This window comes from Mytilus californianus, unplaced genomic scaffold (assembly GCF_021869535.1).
Source record: "Mytilus californianus isolate M0D057914Y unplaced genomic scaffold, xbMytCali1.0.p SCAF_8, whole genome shotgun sequence".
NCBI lineage: Eukaryota > Metazoa > Mollusca > Bivalvia > Mytilida > Mytilidae > Mytilus > Mytilus californianus.
In genome coordinates, this window is record NW_026262734.1 from 44,621,539 (window position 1) to 44,644,726 (window position 23,188).

The window sequence follows — 23,188 nt, forward strand, 5'->3', positions numbered from 1 at the left end:
ATTTCTGCACTAAGATGACAAAAATTTATGATATTTACTTATGAAAAGAATAAACATTTCCTTGAAATGATTGACGCATTGTACTATTTTAAGGCTACAAACACCCACGTATCGGAGCAATCGGTCTTTTGTGAAAGTTTCCAAATGTAAAAAAAATAACTTCATTTTCATAAACAATTTGAAACTGTTGTGAAGTTATCACCATCAAGAACTTAAAATGTATGTATTTAATTTTTCTTAAAATTAATAATTATAATTTTCAAAACATTCGATCCACTCAATGATATTCCTTTTGAAAGGGTACACACCAAATATGCTACTTATTTAAATGACGCTAGTCAATCACATTCTTTAACAGAAAATATTCTTTGATATAATCTTGATAATAAAAGCGACATACAAATTATATATGTTTCTAAAATAATATTAAATGAAAGGCATCAATTTATTTCTACAGATAAGGGCAGAGTTCAAGCACAACACGGAACAAGAATTCCAGCCTGCATCAACTCAATTGTAAAAGTGAGATATTGTTATCCTTTATGATAATAAACCGTGCATATGTGCCATTTACAAGATACTATACGTCATACATCGTGTTACAGATCTAGATTCAGCCGTTGATGAAAAACATCACACGTCGAAAGATATATTTCAGCTTTAAGTTAATCATTTGATTATTCATTTTAAAAAGGCTTTAATTGGAAGCTTTAGAATTTTATTTTTCAGAATTGATTTCCTAAAACTATGAATTCGAGATGCAAACTTAAGTGCATTTTCTAAGTTAAAATCAGTTAGAGGTTTTGTATTATATATTGGATATAACCATCTAAAAAAAGCGTTTATCGTGCTTATTAATTGAAAACAAGTAGCATGGTTAATCAGATTATGTAAATCCAATTCAATAAATGGTTTAACAATAATTTGTTCTCAAATCAAACAGCAACATGGAGTCAACATTTTAAGTACTTTTAAGGATTTACCGAATAGAAGGTTTTCACTTTCATTTGAATATCATATAGTATTTGTAAATGTCAGCATTCAAATATTTATTAAAAAATACATTCCATTTACCTAAATAGATACGTCAATAAAAGCTTTCATCTGATTTATCACTTACGAAATTGATAATAAATATACATGTACAATTTGAATCTAAATAGATAATTGTGACTTTCGAAAATGAGTCAAGAACTTTGAGTGTTTGGAAAAATATTGTTGTCTTCAATACTTTCGACGATTATAAACTATCGTGTCTATATTATATATATTTAATTGGTTTCGTTTGAAGCAAAATCGAAGTTCTCTTAGATCCCATAATCACGATAATAAAATATAAAAAAATAAAAATAATTACAAGTATCAATGTAAGACAGTAATTTCGAATCAATATTACATGCGTTCAGTTGGCCAATTGTTCGAATTTTAGAACTGTTTAATGGGGAAAACACACTTACAAACAAAATCCGCTTATGATGTTGTATATCCTTTATCAAATGAAATTCAAATAGTCAGGCCTAAGAAACAATCAAGAATCATATTACATTTGATGCACAGCATGAATTTACCAACGAGAAATCAAAACCACGTGTCGAAGAAGGACACACACCACTTTGGTCAAGAGAAGAAAACAAAAAACGTCGAGAAAAGTTTACAAAGTCTTATTCAGAAAAATAAAGTTCAGCGACACGAAATACAACACTAACAGAAATTAAATCAAATGTTGAAAAAAGGTCAAGACTAGTGACATTCGTCGTGTTACACCTGTTAAATAAGCCATAGCCGGTGATATGATATCATATAGTAACTAGTTGGTTTTGTTTGACTATTTTAATAAATCACTGATACGTGTAAAAAAATGCAACCCTTATTCATGACCAAATGTTATATATTTAAATATATACAAACGTTCATGACAAAGAATAAATGAAGATCGATACATGAATACAGGAACGGTATAGATATTAAAGCATAAAACTTCAAAATAAATACTAAAAAATTAACAACACATAAAACTAAAGCACTGGCAACACAAACCCTTTCAATAAAACTATGGGTAAATAAAAAAGAAAAATGGAGAGTTATGAAAAATAGTAAGTTAATTAAAACATACACTCTGGTTGGAAAGAAAAACAAAGAACGAGCAATACGAACCTCTAAAAAACCGGTTGTGAACTTAGATTCTTAGAAAGATTTTAATACACCACAATGCCGCACCCGTTGTTTTGCTCATGACCAGAAAATGCAATTGCTTGATACATTACATTTGATGATGTTTTAAATGAGACAGTAATTCCGTAATCGTCAACCAAGTAACCAAATTTTAAGGTGTCTATAATTCTTTAAAGACAGGACTTCGGCTCTACAATAAAGAAATACTGGTTTAATGAAAACAAAATGGCATTTTCCTTTACATTCACCTTCCTCTATATAGATAATGTGTTCTGGCTGAAAACTTAAAATGTTGTGACTAACTAGATCGCATCTATCTTAAACAACTTGAAAAACAGCATATCACAGATACATTTATATCTGCTTCATATCTTTGTTTACATTTAGATATTGACAATAGCGATTAGTTTACAACTTAACTTTTCGACTAATTAAAAAGAAATATTGCAATTTTTCATTGGTGGCCTTTCCATCTCTCGGTAGCAACATTCTATCATTATTTACATAAGGAGTATTTATCTCCTAGTTGATATGATAATGCAGAGTGTGGGTTTCCTACTATGATTTTCTTCATTGAAGATTTTATTTTTTATAATATGAACAAACGGAAATGTGGGGTATTCGTAACTGAGAGAGAAAACGAACCAAAAACAATTAAAAGATATCAATAGGACAATATACAGTCTTCAACGATAGAAATTTATTGTTTCTGGTTTTGTCTTCGAGGACATCATACTCGTCAAGCCATGCAATATTTTTTTGTAAAGCGATTGGAACAGTGTGAATCAACAAAGTATTATTTCTATAAAAGTGAAAAAAAAGGTCTAATGGCTACTCCATTAATAACAATAATAATGATGATAATGATAAACATTGCAAGTGCATTTTTTTCCTGTAGAATATGAAATTGTTGAATAGACGATAAAAAGAATTAAGGAAACAAAAGTTGTTCAGACATTTATTATACGTTATACGTGATCAATTTATATGTATATTAAGTATATAATTATTTTATAGTATTTGAAATCATGTGTCTAACATCTAAATAATGTTTGTACGATAAACTATTATTTTTTTCTATCTTATTATTTATATTTTTTGGGGGAGGGAGTGGGGTTTTTTGTTGTTTTGTTTTGATTTGTTTTGATTTTTTTTTTGCGGGTGTTGTGGTGTAGATGGGTTGTTAATTTACCTCGTTTTTAGAAGATTTGTTATGTTTTGTTTTTAAATACTGTGATATCAAGTGCCTAATTCTCCAATGTATTTATAATTATATTTTATTTTGTTTTGATTAGTTTATTTTAGCACATATCTATAAATGTATTAAGTTGGGATTATTTCTTGTTTTTTATTTGGTTTGTTTAAGATTTGTAATAACATGTGAGATAATCTGAATGTTTAAATTGTATATGTTCGACGCTATGAAATGTCTAGTAAGTTGATAAACATGAAGCGGATGGTTTTTCCAGAGATATTGTATATGTTGATTTTGTTTGCCATAACCAATAGATGTCTTTTGAATGTTGTTTTTGTCTTGTTAATAAACTGTTTATGCTATTAATTTTATGAAACCCACGTGCAATGCGCACGGATTTTTGTGTTTTGACAACGTCCTCATTATCTTTGATAAATGTATGCTATAACAATGCTAGCCTTAATTATGCAAGGATTTCTGTAGGCATCTCTTAAAATGTCTGCGATTTCTAACGGTCAGGATTCTGTCGACATTATAATTTCCAAAAAATCAATAGAAAATTAAAATACACATGATAACATTCACGATGAAACATAAAAATCACAGATTGTACTCGAGTGTCAACAAGAAGCCCCAAGTGCTGCATACACAAGTGTTAATGATGAAAAATAATTAAAGAATGTTAATCGTTTCACTGTTAAATGAATAATTCTTAATTATGACAACTACCTGCTTCGTATAATATAAATATGGTTAATAAAGTCATTGGTCGCATGATATAGTAACGGTTTAGTACAGTCACTATGCACATGGGTTGTGTTTATGTTAGTTATGATTGAAAATCAAATACCCAGAATGCGGCTTTTATGGGTATATGCAGCTCATCAGACTCGTGAAAAGAATGATTTTAAAAGTATAACTTCAGTGGTTGTCGTTTGTTGTTGTGTAACATATTTGTTTTTCGTTCATTATCTTGTACATAAATTAGGCCGTAATTTTTCTCGTTTGAATTGTTTTACATTTGTCATTTCGGGGTCTTTTATATCTGACTATGCGGTATGTTCTTTGCTCATTGTTGAAGGCCATACGGTGACCTATAGGTGTTAATTTCTGTGTCATTTTGGTCTCTTGTGGATAGTTGTCTCATTGGCAATCATACTACATCTTTTTTTTTATAGTGATTGCTTACTATAAACACGTGTTTGTGTTTATACTATGCACATGGTATGTGTTTATGTTGGTAATGATTGGAAAGCATATACCTGGAAAGCGGCTATTACGGGTATATGCAGCTCATCAGACTCTTGAAAAGCATGATTTTAAAGTATAACTTAAGAGGTTTGTTTCAGAAATTAAAGTTATTCGAAGTTTGCCTATGGCAAGTATGGTTTACGAAATAGCATTTCGTTATTGTGGTATGTCTGACTCAGAGAAACTTGTTGACAAAGAATCTTTAGCTGTCCCGTATGTGCATTCGTTGCTTAGTGTTAATTCTGCACATCATACAGGTAATAACAACTTGGTGGATACCTTTTTTGCTGTAAAAGACGTATTTTTACGGGAAGATTGCTACTTTTCATAAAGATTTGGCAGTTTGTAATGAAAACTTTGCAACCAAACTTAAGCAAGAACTTTCAGTCAATCTTCAAGGTGAAGGAAACTAAATACAGTTTAATTTCAAAAGTGATATCATGGCCGACCTTGTTAAGTTTTAGAAGCGTATTCCTAATGAAGATGCAGCATGTCTTGAATTGCTATATGGTGCTATCCTCAAAGTTAAGCAGCGCAATAAGCTTATCCGCATTGGCAACGAATCTCCCGCAGGCTGGCCCATCCGTGAATATGAGAGTGACGACCTTGCGTCCGATTTCGAATACGATAAACGGATCCATTCTGCTGAAAAACGTGCTATCAGCTGTATTTTGGATGTGTTATTGAAATTCCATTTCAACCTTTTACTGTCAAGCAACTAAGTGTGGCTGTTCAAAGTTCAGACAATAAACATTTCATCTTAGATTTAAGTGAACTGAATGTTTTTGTTAAAAAGGAAAAGATAAAAAAATATCTGAAAAAGACTGGAAGGTGGTTTAAAATTATTTAAAAAAAAAGATTGCTATCTATATAAATTTTATCTTAAGTCTGGATATTTTCATTATGACGTTTGTACTAAACAACAAATATATTTAAGATTTTGCTGGGACAATAAATTTTACTGCTTCATAATGTTGAACTTTTGGTCTATCATCAGCTCCATATCTGCTATAAAAATATTAAGGACCAATCGTAAAATATTGGCAAGAAAATAGTGTGGATATTGTACTTTGCTTAGATGATGGACTAGGAGAGGGTAAAACTTAACTACATTAATTTTGTAGAAGCTAAGGAATGTTCGTCTTTAAAAGAAAACTCTTTGTTAGAAGCAGGTTTTTTTCATTAGCATAGATAAATCTATTTTTGAAAAAGTACAATATTAAGAGTGGTTAGGTTTAGTTTTGGATGCGTCTGATTTTTCAATTAGAATATACACGTATATCATTGGTTGATTTTTTTAATGACTTTCCTAATTTCACAGCACAACACGGAAATTAGGTTAGGTAACCGGAAAAGTACTTTCAATGTGTACAGTCATGAGTAACATAAAAAGTTTAATGTATAAAGTATAAGGCAACAACAGTATACCGTTGTTCAAAGGTTATAAATCGATTGAGAGAAAATAAATTCGGGTTACAAACTAAAACCGAGGGAAACACGTCAAATATAAGAGGAAAACAACGGAACAACAGAAACACTGAAGTGCAACAAAAACAAACGCCAACATACATAGAAATGGACTATTTGATAACACCTGCCATAGTCCTGACTTAGTACAGGACATTTGAGGAAAAAAATGGTGGGTTGAATCTGGTTTTATGGCTAGCCAAACCACCCGCTTATATGGCAATGTTAAAAAATATCGCTAAAATGACAACACTACGTGACAGGAATACAGTACTTACAAACACAAGAACACTCAGCACAGAGAAACGCTTAAATAAATAATATACATGATAAAATAGTACATTACAACAAACCGTAGAATAACAACGGACATCTTCCATTCACAACAGCACAGGACACCACATACAGTGACGTATTTTTGTGACGTATATATAATCTTTAAATTCATACAATTATATGGAACGAGATCCAACAATTCACAATCATTTTCACAAGACTAGTCCAAATAATTATCATGATTATGAAGGTCTTGATGGCATATAAAAAGATATAATAACTGCGTTTCCATTGTTCAGAAAGGAAGTACAAAAGTTAATTTACAAGAAATAACTATTAATATTTGTAAGTTGTGTTCTGAATTGAATATTCTTTAAATGTAGTTTGGATCCCGAGATCAAAGTATACAAAAGCTGATCAAATTTTTCAAATGATTGATGTTGAAGACTTTGGACCAAATAAAGAAGTTTCAAATTAGTAGATGACCATTGGGGGTCCGCATACTGTGGACAGGTTTGCGCGTAATTTGAGTAAAAATTAACAAGATTTAATTCTAAATGCTGGAATCCAGGTGTTGAAGCAGTTGATCCTTTCACGAACAATGAAAAAATGATCTTCATTAGGTTGTTCCTCCAATTTTCATTGTCTGTAGAGCGATCAAACATTTGATATAATGAAAAGCTAACTTTACAGGACCAAACCAATTTTCACTGGACGTTGCCCAATGTAAGGTGACCCTGGGAATTACGAATTATGGGAGATTCGTTTAGGAGACTTCGTAACAGCATCCTGTTACAATCATTTCTTGTTTATTAAAGAATTCATATTCATTTGAGCTTGGCGAATTAGAATATAAATTATATTTATTAACGTCATTGTTCACATGATGTAGTAACGGTCAAGTGATTGTTTACTACAAACACGTGTTTGTGTTTATTCTAAGCACATTGTTTCTTCTTATGTAAGTTATGATTTGATGGCATATACTTGCAATTCGACTTTAAAGGGTATATGCAGCTCATTAGATACGTGAAAAGCATGATTTAGTATAACATAAAGGATTCTTTTGAGAAATTAAAGTTATTCGAAGTTTGCCCAAAGTTTATCGTAGCAGCATTTCGTTATTATGTTTACTCACCCACCCACCAGTTTTGAGTGTACAATTCGTGTCCACTTGTATGGCATGAGGATGAAGTGTTACTAAATGTTCATATGCTGTAATAAGTGTCTGTAAAAACTGTTTGGAAACGTTTTTTTCTCTGCAGTCCGACCGCGATTAATAATACGATTAAAAACAACTTCTTGTGGAGCTGTTAGAATAATTAACACATCAGGTTTATGCGTACACAAATTATAATAATGATCTAAAAGTTTAAAATTTCCCTCTGTCATTCTTTCTTTCAAATTTTCTTCAAAAATATGTCGACCACACCATCACTAACGTTCGTCAATGATTATTGGATGATTTGTATTCCACATCGGTCGAACCAATTCCTTTAGCGCGAGTACAATTTGATACTGTAATGCAAATGCATAATCTAAATTACCTGTTTTCCAATGAGGCTTTTCATTGTACAATTCTTCTAAAAGTGTATATTGTTCAACGGGTTCTGCCAAACAAACGTTTTTTGTCTCTTTTGCTAACGAATCTAACAATGTTCTTTTACCAATTCCAACGGGTCCATCAATTAATGCTAAGAAATTCATTCTTGAATGTATGAGTCAAAACTCACAGTGAAAAGTCAAAACTCATTTTTACATTTCATTGTTCCAAATAATTTTAAAATGCCTATGAGCCAGGGTGTGAACACCATCTGGCAAAATTTGTCGCTTGTCATCCTTGGCTGAGAGTGTTATTTTATTAAACTCGTCTGTAAAGATTTTGTGAAGGTGACTCCTAATAATGTTCATATGCTTATATATTTCCTGTTGTGTGTTCAGACATCTCTTGTATTCATCAACGGTGATATTTCGTTTAATTACATTCTTTTTAACCCCCTTCGCTTTCTTTGTGACTTCTTCATCTACCTTGTAGGCGTACATGTTTGCTCGAAGACCTTCAAATTCCTTCATAATTTTACGACCACACTCATAACACTCGTCCTTACATTTTCAAATGATTTTCGTATTCACGCCGGTTGTTATTTCTGACGAGTGTTCGGTTGGGTAATTGAAGTATCAAACATGTCCTGAACATGTGGTGCAATGTCTTCGTAAACATCGGTGATTTCAATCTCATAAGCCAAGCTTTCAGTATCGGTAATAAAGAGCTTTGCGTTGTTATGATACATCTTCCGCATAAAGATGTAATGAAAGTCAAACATCAAGGTTTTTGACAAATCCAAGATGCAAAGTCTCAAGTAAATGGTTTTATTAAATTCGAGTTAAGTCTTTTTCATGTGGACCGCTACCAAATTTTCGGTAAGGACAAACCGACGATCGAAGTTTGGTTTGGCCATAATATTTAATGCCTGTTTCTCTGATGTTACCAGTTTGACATCAACTCTCTTACGGATATTCTCCATTGTCTTACCAAACACTGAGTTATTCATCAGTTTGAAGAATTCCTTTTCAGAGTCGGTCTTAGCTTTGGCGCGAAGATTGGTGTTCAGCATATTCAAGGTAATATACTTTTGTTCGAACCTAATAATACGGTGTACCTTTGTTAGTTTAATTCCAAATCACAGGTATTGTTTTTAAAGATTTATATCATAGAGTACATGTTTAATTCGGTTGTTCGGCGTCGAAACCAGTTTGTGTACCTGATTAATCTCCACATTCTCAGGTGTCAATGGGTAGTCATTATGTTCATCGAGGAGTACCTTAGGATACTCAAGATCGCATTCTACCACACATTCATACTTGTAATCATCGTCGTCTCCAATCTCCTCCGGCTTTACCCACTCAAAATTACCTGTAGGTAAGGGTTGTGCAATAGACTACCCATAAAGATTGTTGGCGTCCAGGTATGCTAAATACTTGGTTGGTATTGTGTTGTCATAGTCGCTTAAATATTGGTTGTTTGCCTTACCATATTGATATGTTATCTGAGCAACACCTCCTCTGGTTGCTTTCTCAAACATCATCAACATGTATGGGTCGGATAATAATTCCTATAGAACTCCTGTTATTTTAAGTGCTGCATCGTAGGCTAATCTTGGTGATGTGTAGTACCACATGTGGTCTAGATTGTAGTTCTCCATGTACACATCCCTCACGTTTTCCATAATGTCTGTCGAAAACACAACGTCACACTTTAGGTTTTGAAAATCACGCATGTTCTTACACCTAAATGTGGACAATACCTTATGCGCATAAGCATAGTCTTCATTACTAATATCCTCGGGCTCATCATTTAGATGGTTGTAAAACTTCTCTTTGGATATGAGTGGAGTCTCTGGCAATCTATGTTGGCTATCTACATAATCGTAGGGTACACTCCCTACCTTAGCAACCACATTCCTTCTCCACTGTTTTGAACTGATCCTTTGTCAAATACTTTGACAGAGTGTCCAGTGAGTTTGGCACAAACCTCAAAAAATCAATTAATCTCATCTCCAAGTCTCCCATATTCTTTGAAAAGCTGATGTATGTTTCAACTGTATTTGGAATGCAGTTAATTTTACCTTCAGCAAACCCCAGCTCTTTGACACTTAGATATGCTTCATATTTATTTAAATTGTGGAAAGCAATAGGAACAATTTTTGGTTGTAGATACTCCAAGTTGCACTCATTGTGTACTGAACCGCGATACTTACCCGTAAGGTGATTATGATATCGGACCTTGTCCGCACCCAATACGCTGCCGCAAATGTGGTGGTGTGTATTTGCTGCGAAGCTCTTATTATCTTCCTCAGTCATCACCATTTCTTTCTTGTCCTTGTAAATTTTGGAAATCTCCCTCACTTCCTGTTCTATTTGTTGAACAAACTGTTTAGCTACATAGGTTCCTTGGTATATAACTGGTGTTTTATAATCTTCATGTGTATACTTCACATAATAGCAATAACCTGGTGGTTGGTGTCTTTGATACGCCTTCGTGTAGGTTCTCGACGGATCGGGTTGACATGTGACAATCTTCTCTACAAAGTATTCAAAGTCAGCATAAATGATAAATGAGACTCTCATTCCACGGTTGTGGCTTTAAAAACTTGTAAATGTTCCTTCTTCCGGCATCTTGATATTAACTGCCTCCTTTTGATTGCGATATCTCATGTGTTCGTTTAAAATGTCTTGTCTAGAAAAGTGATGCAAACACCTTCGACACAACAAAAGTTCATGATCGTGTGATGATATTTAGGAACTGAAGAGTTTTATAGAAATAAAAAAATAGAAACAATGGTTCGATGAGTTTGCGGAAGTTAATTGGCGTAAGTAATGTGACCTTAAACACTCGGAATTCACAACAAAACTGCGAATCCCACATTTACAACCACATCTTTCATAAAAGAGGAGATTATAGAAATTACAACTCCGTGCTATTTTCCTTCGGTATTAGCATAAAAATATCGATGACAATCTCCTGTCGTTATACTGGATACCTTAACTCCAGAAGAACAATCCTTATAATTAACTGTATGAACTCGAGTCACCAATATAATCGACTAAATTTCTTTCTAAAGTTATGACCATCATATTTTCTACAGTGATCTTTTGTTATAAGATATATTCAATCAGTGGTGTTACTCAGATGTGGATTTTTAAACATTCTATCGATATACTGCAAAGTCTTCAATCACAATCTTTACAATTTTGCAGCAATACCAAAACTTTTGATTTTTCGTCGCCTTAGAATGCTTTTCCTATGGTCAGTTGAAAGATCTCTTTGAACGGAACATCTTCTACAAGAATGGGAGTCGTAAATACAAAATTCTTGTTTTAGGTCATGAAAAATCTTATTTTGTGATAAACCACATTGATTCCGAAAACAAATACACCGAAGATGATCTCACCTAAAGCTGGACGTTTTGATCGACCCCCATATTAGGTTAGTTTGGAGGATTGATGATTCAATAGTAAACAGTCGGTATTGTAATGGGTACTAATTGTTCGCCGCGACTGACTGACTTGTTTATGTACTCATATGAAACACAATTCACATAAAACCTTCTAAAAGACAAAGGGGAAACTATCTTGCAAAACTCTTTATTTTCACTTTCAATGTTGTACCTAAACGGCCTCTTTTGTCTAAATAAATCGTACCTTATGTTCAGTGTTTTCGTTTTATTCATGATATTGTTTGCAGCCCTTACAGTATTATCAATATAGTTAATTAGCGGTCAATAAAGATTCGTTCAGTCTATTTTCGGAATGAAAGGTAGCCGTTATGAACCTTTTTTGAGCATTATTTTTTATTTACCTGCAAAGTAACTTAATAGTTTTGCATTTACTACAAAAAATAGTAAAACAGACATTAGTGAATTGAAGCAAAACACATCTGATAAAAGGCCGTAACACATTTGTATGTTAAGACGCTATTAAAGATAGGTTTTAGATCAAATTCACCAATTACTTCTACAAACCTTTGACTGGATAACATGAGTACATGAAAATGAAATGTTTGGAAACACGAACTGCCATCAAAATAGGGCGTGTAGTAGCCCATGTTTCATTCAGATCAGATGTTGTCATAGCCGGCAATGAATCATATCCGGTTAAAATAAATAAAGTAACGGGATGCACGCGACGAAATCTGTAATCAATTCTTTATGACAAAGACAAAGTCACCTGAAGACAATCGATAGAGTCATAATTGCGTCCATAACATGAAATAAATCTAATATGTTAACGAATTTAATTTATTTATCTCTAAATAAAATTAGCAAAAACGCAAGTAAAATAAATACACCATATCAAGTGATATAAGAAAATTTTTATCCAGAAATAAAAAAAGCTCATTTTAAAGATGGGATATGGAAAACAAATCAGGCTTGTCATAAAGTTATGTTCTATCTATAGTACTAAAAAGATACATCGAGATATGTTGTAAACTAACAAATTATGTAACCTTTAATAGTATACTGAAGTATAACTTAAAACTATATTGGATGCACTCAAAATGATTCAACTTGTTTTACTCAACTTCACTGCTCTTTTATTTCTACTGGTTTAACCTAACTTTAACACTCGAAAAAGTATCTATTTTTGCAGGTTTATCTTATGTTTAAGTCTTTATAAAGAACACTAAGAGCGAAATTATTTGAAAAACGAAGGAATTGTCTATGCTATTAGGCGAGGCAAAAGTATGTTGATTTGAATCTTCCTTTTTATCTGTAAGCTTTCTAGGCTTCCTCAAAAACTTTCCAGTACTTTATATATTATATAGGTAATCACAAATAAAAAGGATGACAAGATTGTTATCTGAGTAATTTCAAAATATTTAAGTATAGGAACATCAATACCATATAATGTCTGTTTAAATTAATCCTTTTGTGTACATTAATGTTTAAATGGACGGTAATACCTATTGATATCATATTTGATTGTGTATTCATCACAAGTTAAAACTGATTCTTCTCATTTAATAAACACGGAGTAGTAGAAAGTGCGCATCATATTTTTATCCATATATTAAGGTTGTAAATATCACATGGTTCCGAGAAAAAATTGAAGCAATTCATTACTATAAATGACGATCTTTACCAGGAATTGTTTACATGTTACTGAATTGAATAAAAGACAACATCAATATTATCATTCGTTGGATTTGAATACTGACTTTTAAACAGTAAGTGTATTTCATATTTTTTTTCAGAAGTTCAATAATACATATTATTAAAAGATATGAGCAAATCAGCCCTAATACGGATAAATCAGCATTTGCAATACTGATGACGTCTCCCTGTTGATATGAATCATGAGTTGATATTGATTTTCGGCACGGTCCATATCGGGAAAAAGCCGTATTTGTGCGGGATTTTCACTTCTTGTTTTAAATTGTCTACACTTCACCTACTTTTTTGATGTATATAAAAGGAATAGGATATATTTTTCGATTACAAATGACAAGAACCATTTCATGATGATCCGTTTTTTGTTACGATTTGAAGGGGAAACATTCCACAACCTTTCCGAGTAGAATTTTCAATTTATCGTCATTGTTTCATTTCCATCCATTAAAACACAAAAACGCATACATTACGAATAAGAAGGGTATAATGTCTCATATTTTCTTCCCAGGTACTTAATGTGTGCTAGATAAAAAAGAATTGCATTAGCATAATTTAAGTACCTAGACTGGAAATGAAAAAAAATATCAATATTGAAGAAACAATTCACCGTGACTGGAACATGTGGAAAAGGGCAAGTTCAAAAGTAATTTCCTGTACCGACAATGTATTTAACGGTAAGATTTCCAGTGAGTACGATAGGTTAGAATCATTTTGTAAAAGTGTTTCGAACTGACTGTTTCTGTATTGGCCAGCTAATAACACTGTATTATTTCTTAGACAACAGAAAACTTTATCAAAAACAAACAGTCCTACCTGGCAAAAAGAACAAACGCGAAAGAACACAACAGAAGGTATATAGGCACATCTATGTAGTGGTAATACAAGGTTAATAAATCATGCTTGACATGCGATACTCGTAGCATTGCCTAGAGGTAAATCCAGATATTTATCAGTTTTGATAGGTCGTTATCGGTTTAGTATGCAAGGCATCAAGGAAAAGTGGAATAATTTTTTTTCTAATTTTTGAGCAAACGAGAATGTTGAAAATATAAATGTATTTTAAGTATTTGAATGCGCAATGCAGAAACAGATTGTTGTGGTCAAAATCTAAACAAAGGTTGTCGAAGCTACTGTAAACCGGGAAATTTTTCGCGCAGTCTTTATTTTGCGATTTACCAACTGAATCTCAATTCATGCCGTTATGAATTAGCGATTTGTAGGAGGCCTGTACACACTTTATTATATGATCTTAAAAACGGCATATTAATGCACGTATCGTAAAGCAAGTGAAGGAAAGCAATCAAAAATCCTTTTTGTCTAAACAAAGTGAACAGTTTTCGTCGTTTATTGATGTACATGTATATTTCAAGGTATTTGTGAATTGACTTATATTAAGTAAAAGTAAACCACTACATTTATGTTTACTTGTAAAACATACATACTATTAAAATGAAAGAATGTTTTCAATACAGTAAGAAGCTGCGAGGATTTCGGCTAATTAATCACTCTTTTGATTGCATAAATTAGAGTAGCAGATTAAATGTGGAAATCAATAAAAAAAAAGAAAATTATTGAAAGTGTCATTTATATAATTGTCACGAGTGATGTTTATATAACAATATCAATAATTTGCGGTGCCTTAAAATAGATTTCATATTAACTTGCATGTCATGAGTTAACAGTTTTGTCTTTCATTTAGAAAAAAAAGCTTTCATTTGTTATGTATATAGATCTGTCGTTTGAAAAACTGTTGTTTTAAACTAGCCCTGTATACATACTCCTTTTAGAATACATTAGTAGATTGTCTTCATTCTTTGAAAGTTTTATTTTCGACAACATTTTTTAATGACAACACAATATCTTAGTGATCAGGTTAAGTAAATCACAACAAATGAAACGGTATTAGCTCAACCCGTTAATGTTATCCTCTATCATATAGACCTGTCAATCGGTTTGCCTTCTGACCAGTCCTGTAACATACCTAGTTTTGATCGGACCTGTTGGCAGATCTGTTCAAGCAAATTCCCCAATAAAAGTGATTTATCTATAAACTCTATGTTATTATGGTGATAGATTAAATAATGCAAAATACGAAGCTTCTGTTTTATTTTCAATAACACAGTACTGTATTCCATGGCAGTTTCCTGTAAAAAAAAAACGAAAAAAAAAAACAACAAAAAAACCAGTGTATGTAAGTAGTAAGTAAATATTTTATTATAGTGTCACGATCTAATATACATCATCATATACAATATAAAAATCTTTAAAACCATATTAGATCCCAGCTTTAAGACATATGAGACACTTTAATCCTTTTCAAAATAAAAATATACATGTATGCTATACTGTAAAATGAATATTTAAATAATAAAAGTAGCTTTCATATGATACTAAAAATTTTAAATACTCTTTAAAATTCATTTATACATACGTGTCTGTATTTCATATGAATAAAGGGGGAAAAGAAGATAATTATAGTGAAATTTAGAACATTGGAACAAACAATTTAAGGTTCGGATGATCCATTAGAAAAAAAAATTAAAAGAATATCTATAAAACTATAGTAGATTTTCAATGTCGATTTACAATAAAGAAAAAAAATCTGAGGCATATTGTACACAACTAATAAACGTCCATGTCTTTTTTATTGGTCTTTAATGGATATAGTCGTCTCATTGGTAATGATACCAAGTTCCCTTTATAGGTGATAGAATTAATACTACTCATGAATTAGGTAATAGGAGGAATGAAATTATGTTAGTTTTATATGACTTTAACTGTGACTATAATTGATTACGCTCATGTTCTGTGATCTCGGATGGATAGTTTTCACATTGACACACATACCACTTTTTTTTATTTCTTTATAAAAACATCCATTCCATTTTTTTCCAAAAACTGTCCGTTGGAAAAGGGAAAATACATAGAAATTCTGGTTCTAACTCCCTCAGGCAAAGCTAACCTAAGATGAATTTGGAAATTATTTGTATATCCCGTTTGGTGATTTAGTTCATATCATGTTCAGATAGCTGTTTATCCCTTGTTGTCAACTATTTTGGGTAAGAGTGTTCCTGATGAAGATGAATCCAAGAAAGCGTTTTGGACTTGTGAAAATTATAAAGAGTTATTTTTATATACTAGCAAAGAGACGATTCCACTGCTAGTAGAGTGTGTTTTTTTGCTTTATTATTTTTCTTATTAAAACAACATTTTTTATTTCAAATCACCTGGAATACACTTGCCATAGGCAATCCAGGATCCTATACTTTTATTTTACATATCCGCAAGTTACTTCCTGTCTTTTCAAATAATATTCTATACACTTTTGAGTTGAACCTTGTATTTTCATATAGATTTATCCTTTTACATACAAATATTAGCATAAATATAAAGGTTATTTTTTTTTTATTCCTTTTTATTCATGAAAGTTTAAATCTTATCACTTAAAGGAAAAGCAACCAAATATGAAATCCGTTCTTATTTAAATTGTGTTCCTGGTAAATGAATGTTAAAAATTGACACGACATGTGATTCAACACTTTAAATTCTTTCTTTTTGAAATTAATTGTGAAATATAAAACTACGTGCACTTATAAATAAATAAAATTCATGGTGAATTAAAACTATCAACATAACTATATAATAGGTAATATGAATTTCTATATATTATAATCTATAAATTTAAAGTCATATGAAACGAGTTTCTTGTATTCATATTTTTTTCAAAATTATTGAACAAATGCATGCATAAATACTAAACTAAGTCCTGTATTAACGTTTGTTTTACACTTATTACGTTACGTATTAGCGACAAATCATATTTCATAATAAAGTTAAAAACGTGAATACAGGACTTCCTGATTCGTAATCATATTTGTTTGTACTGTATTCCTGTCACGTAATGTTGTCGTTTTAGAGGTATTTTTACATTGCCATATAAGCGGGAGGTTTGACTAGCCAAAAAACCAGGTTCAACCCACCATTCTTCTTAAAATGTCCTGTATCAAGTCAGAAATATGGCAGTTGTTATCAAATAGTCCGTTTCTATGTATGTTAGCGTTTTTTTCTTAGCAGTTCAGTGTTTCTGTTGTTCCATTGTTTTCCTCTTATAGTTGATGTGTTTCCCTCGGATTTGATTTGTGACCCGGATTTGTTTTCGCTTAACCGATTTATGACTATTGAACAGCGGTATACCACTGTTGCCTTTATTCATACAGGGGTTGTTGGTCGATTCGTGGTGAATTAAAGCTATTAACATAGCTATATAATATGTAATATGAATTTCTATATATTATAATCTATAAATCTAAAGTCATATGAAACGAGTTTCTTGTAACTATAATGTTTTTCGAAATCATTGAACCAATACATGCATAAATACTAAACTAATTTTTTAACTTTATTACGAATCTGTTACGTATTATCGACAAATCATATTTTATACAGTGATTGTTGATCGCAAGCTGATTAATTTTCGAGTTTGTTGCCGAAGTTAAACGGATCATGACATTGATGAGCAATCATCACAAAGCACGTGGAGCACGCTAGAAATAAGTAAATGGATAGAGCCATGATATTTTTGTTTTTGTTTTCCATACGTTCCCATTTGTTATTTAAAGTTTTCATGAACAGTTGTTCTATGATTGGGTTTATTTATTTTGTTCTTTCAGAATCATGTATTACTATTTACCTTCCAGTGCACGTTTGTTTACATTCTTTTACATTTCACCTCGCACTTGCGCTGTGCGGTGGCCGAAGTTCTTATGCGATGTCTCGTAGTTAAGGGAACTGCATACGGAAAATTAGAGTACGGCGAATTAGAGTACGGGAATACAATAATTCAATAGCAGTGCATTCATGAAGATTTTGATAATACAATGGATTTTGTGTTACAAGAAAGTTCACATACATCTGTTTTATAGTATAGCCATTCAAGTATATAAATAAAGACAACAGTAGTATACCGCTGTCAAATAAATCGATTAAGCGAAAACAAATCCGGGTTTCAAACTAAAACCGAGGGAAACACATCAACTATAAGAGGAAAACAACGTAACAACAGAAACACTGAACTGCAAAAAAAAAACAAAAAAAAAAACAAAAAAAAAACAAACAAACATAAAAGATTTTCAACTTTTAGATTTTAAGTTTGACTTAAACTTATATTGAGAATAAGATTGTAAAGACGGGTGTTTACAGTACAACATGTTCAATGATTCGAAGAGTGTTTTTGAAATGATAACAAACATACCAAGTTATTTCATAAAATTACATACATATCCTGATCTAACAAAAAATGGGCAAACTTATCAATTATTAGTAAATACGATAATTGAAACAAACAGTCAAGGTGGACTATTCCAAATATGAGTTTGTTGTTTGATTTATTGATTGTTTTGATCATATCTTTCTTAGAATTACGAAGGGTAAATGTTTCATTAAATACTTTCTTTTTGAATTTTCCTGAAAACACTATATAATTCCCAATAGTTATTTGCCTTTTACATGTTTTATCCAGGTCTCAATTATTGTCAATGATCATATTTTGGACATCAAGGATAAGCGTGATATCTGTGGACAGGGAAAGCAATCTCTTTGACTTTCCGTTTTAAATCATTGTTTTTTATTATTAGCAATTATCGGTATTCCGGGTGGAGTATTTATGCCCGAGGGTATAATCAGATCAACAGTCGGTACTGGCCTAAATTATAATATATTTATTTTTAAAATTCCCTGTTGATTAATGAAGAAATTACTCATAAAGTGAGTTTCAATATTCCCCAGACAACGTTGACCCTAGTGAAATATGTCTATTATTTAAGTATGGTCATTAGGCTCCTAGCATTTTCAGGTTTTGTATATTTTTAACTTTCAAATGTTTGGCCCTAAGCGTTTCTGATGGGAATAATTCAATAACAACCAATCTCATCTCCATGGCGTCCATACCACTTTTAAAGGAATTACTTCAAATTTTCAATTAAGAACCTTTTGTAAACACCAAAATTTTTTCAAGGAAATCGTTATATAAATCGGAAGCCATGGAATATGGTATCGAACGGGAGATATATACTCCTTATGCAGGTGCTGCTTGAATGTAACTAAATAAAAATGGAAAGTTTACTATCGTAAAGAAATAGGTTTGATGAGACCCCATTATGCCTCTATTTCTAGGTAAAGGTTTATTGACCATTATTATAATGAATCAGTGACCAGTTATGAATTTGATCCCTTTGTTGACCATTTACGAAAAAAAATAAAATAACAAAAATACCGAACTCCGAGGAAAATTTAAAACGGATAGATAACAACGGTCATATTCCTGACTAGAAACAGGCATTTTCTTATGTAGAAAGTGGTCGATTGAACCTAGTGTTAAAGCTAGCTAAACCTCTAACTAGCATGACAGTCGCATAAAATTCCATTATATTGACAACAATGTGTGAACAAAACAAACAGACATAATAGGTAAAAATGTCAAAAATAGGGGTACAGCAGTCAACATTGTGTTATAATCTTAATCACTATAAAACCAAACAAATATGCCAAGAAAGAAAAACAAAAAGGAATATAGAAAAAGCACATCAGCACAAACGAAAGACAAGAATACAAAAATAGCACAATAACACTATGACGGGATGTATAAGTACCGACCGACGTCAAATGGGTATTACCAAGGATAGACTCAACAGTAAAAGTAATAATTTATTAAGACAAATAAAAAAAGACTATAACACGTAATTCAGATGATAAACAACATCAGTACCTAGAATCTATACTTCAAGACCATCGTGTATTAATTGTGAAGTTGATACGGAATATTTATCAACAAGGTCTTGGTATCTTCCGATGAACTTTTTTTAGAAAAAGGACAAGACGTTCTTTGACATAACCCTGGTTCATCAACTTTCTGCTCAGACACTGATAGCGTTTAACAATGTCTGAGTAGTAGCTACAAGTTCTTGAATACCGAATGAGCTGGGAAATATATATCCCATATGCAGGTGAAGTTGGTATATTGCTACTAAGGTGGAGCAAATTAATAATCTCAAAATTAAAATCGTCTCGTTTGTCATAGAGATGACCGCTTATGGCAAATTAGAGGTATAAGTCTATAAATGAAGCAGAAAAAGCCGTGTCTGTTGTTTCTTTAATTTCTAGTTCTGGAGGATATATTAATGGAACCCAATCAGAAAAGTTTGGATTGTTAATAGAAAGAACGTCATCATTATATCTGAATGTGAAACTTAATGATCTGGCTTCTTTGATCTTCTTGTTTTTGACAAGTATCTGAAGGAATTCCGACTCATATGAAAATAACAAGAGATCGGCAAGATGCGGCACACACTTCGTTCCCATAGGAATGCTGACCGTTTGTTAAAAAAAAGACTACCTCCAAATTCTCCAAAGAAACTCCAGCAGAAACGGCGTTCTTTTCATGAAGTCATAAGGAACACAAATTTAAATTCCTCGAAAATAATAAAAAATGTATATATATATATATAAGTCTAAATTGAAAAAAACGTTCAAACCTATGATTGCGTTGGATAAAAACCGCAATTTTTATACGTGTGCATGCAAAACAAATTTCTTGGTAGAGGGGTCTAAATACAGCACAAACAACATTTTCCAAAAAAACAAAAAAGTGAAAAAGTATATTTAAACAAAACGCATTTGACTAACAGGGCGAACAACGGATGTTCTTAAACCCTGCTGACTGCCATTGGCGATAGCCAAATAAACGGATCACAAGATGTAACAAAATGGATCGTTATAATAATTTAATACCAAACTGAAAACAATAAACTTGCGGAAAAGATGGTATACTGCAAACATGAGATGCAAAAATTTGTACACCATATCCGGATTTCGACAATTAACGTCTCTTCAGTAATGCTAGGAATCGAAACGGTATTTGGAAGGCCATATAATTTACCTCAATTTAGGATAGACTCCTGAATTTTGAAGAGTCGAAATAGGATGAACGGATCATATAAACCCACAGGCAAATATAATACAAGCCCAAACGAAAAAATATAGATAAGTCTAAATTGAAAACAACGTTCAAACCTATGATTGCGTTGGATAAAAACCGCAATTTTTATACATGTGCATGCAAAACAAATTTATTGGTAGAGGTGTCTAAATACAGCACAAACAACATTTTCCAAAAGACAAAAAAAGTAATAAAGTATATTTAAACAAAACGCATTTGACTAACAGGTCGAACAACGGATGTTCTTAAACCCTGCTGACTGCCATTGGCGATAGCCAAATAAACGGATCACAAGATGTAACAAAATGGATCGTTATTATAATTTAATACCAAACAGAAAACAATAAACTTGCGGAAAAGATGGTATACCGCAAATATGAGATGCAAAAATTTGTGCACCATATCCGGATTTCGACAATTAATGTCTCTTCAGTGATGTTAGGAATCGAAACGGTATTTGGAAGGCCATATAATTTACCTCAATTTAGGATAGACTCTTGAATTTTGACAAATAGAAATAGGATGAACGGATCATATAAACCCGAAGGCAAATATAATACAAGCCCAAACGAAAAATTATAAATAAGTCTAAATTGAAAACAATGTTCAAACCTATGATTGCGTTGGATAAAAACCGCAATTTTTATACGTGTGGATGCAAAACAAATTTATTGGTAGAGGGGTCTAAATACAGCACAAACAACATTTTCCAAACACCAAAAAAGTGAAAAAGTATATTTAAACAAAACGCATTTGACTAACAGGTCGAACAACGGATGTTCTTAAACCCTGCTGACTGCCATTGGCGATTGCCAAATAAACGGATCACAAGATGTAACAAAATGGATCTTTATTATCCTGACATAAAAATAGTTGCTGATTTTCTATGCGGCTATAAAGATTTACAAAATAAAGTGCCAATATGGTCAGTTTCGGTTGATGCGGTCAGATAATTTTGTTATAGGAGTCAGCTTGAGGTATCAAAACTACTGAAATTTTGTTGCGAGACAATATTTTGATTAAAAAGAGGACATGCTGGCAATCTAGATTGATACAGACAAAATTTTGTATTCACATTATGTTCCAATAATGCTGTCATTTGTATTATACAATACATCCTGACATAAAATATAACTGAATTATTATGCGCCTATATAGATTTACATGATAAAGTGCAAATATGGTAAGTTTTTGTTGATAAGGTCAAATAATTTTGCTATACAAGTCAGCCTGGGGTATCAAAACTACTGAAATTTTGTTACGTATCAATATATTGAACAAAAGGAGGACATGCTGGCACTCTAAATTTATGCGGACAAAAATTTGTAGTTGTTGTGTTCCAATATTGCTGTCATTTGTATTATACATTAAATCCTGACATAAAAATAGTTGCTGATTTTCTATGCGGCTATAAAGATTTACAAAATAAAGTGCCAATATGGTCAGTTTCGGTTGATGTGGTCAGATAATTTTGTTATAGGAGTCAGCTTGAGGTATCAAAACTACTGACGTTTTGTTGCGAGACAATATTTTGATTAAAAAGAGGACATGCTGGCAATCTAGATTGATACAGACAAAATTTTGTATTCACATTATGATCCAATATTGCTGTCATTTTTGTATTATACAATACATCCTGACATAAAATATTACTGAATTAGTATGCGGCTATATAGATTTACATGATAAAGTGCAAATATGGTCAGTTTTGGTTGATGCGGTCAAATAATTTTGTTATAGGAGTCAGCCTGAGGTATCAAAACTACTGAAATTTTGTTGTGAGACAATATTTTGATTAAAAAGAGGACATGCTGGCAATCTAGATTGATACGGACAAAATTTTGTATTCACATTATGTTCCAATATTGCTGTCATTTGTATTATACATTAAATCCTGACATAAAAATAGTTGCTGATTTACTATGCGGCTATATAGATTTACAAAATAAAGTGCAAAAATGGTCGGTTTTGGTTGATGCGGTCAAATAATTTTGTTATAGGAGTCAGCCTGAGGTATCAAAACTACTGACGTTTTGTTGCGAGACAATATTTTGATTAAAAAGAGGACATGCTGGCAATCTAGATTGATACAGACAAAATTTTGTATTCACATTATGTTCCAATATTGCTGTCATTTGTATTATACAATACATCCTGACATAG

General features: G+C 31.9%; 1 protein-coding gene across 37 annotated transcripts in view; it reads left to right on the forward strand.

Annotated features, from left to right (window-relative positions):
• LOC127712112 (uncharacterized) overlaps positions 1–23,188 on the forward strand; it is a 468,529-nt gene that overhangs the window by 59,060 nt on the left and 386,281 nt on the right. For 2 of the 37 annotated variants that reach the window (XM_052218356.1, XM_052218358.1), the window contains exon 35: positions 458–522. The exons of 31 other annotated variants lie outside the window; for them this stretch is intronic. In XM_052218356.1, the coding sequence (XP_052074316.1) occupies positions 458–520 (63 nt within the window). In that variant the 3' untranslated portion in view covers positions 521–522. Of the gene's footprint in view, positions 1–457; positions 3,730–12,881; positions 13,089–23,188 lie in introns of those variants that run through there. 4 more of the 37 variants (XM_052218355.1, XM_052218371.1, XM_052218359.1 and 1 more) reach the window with 3 other exon arrangements.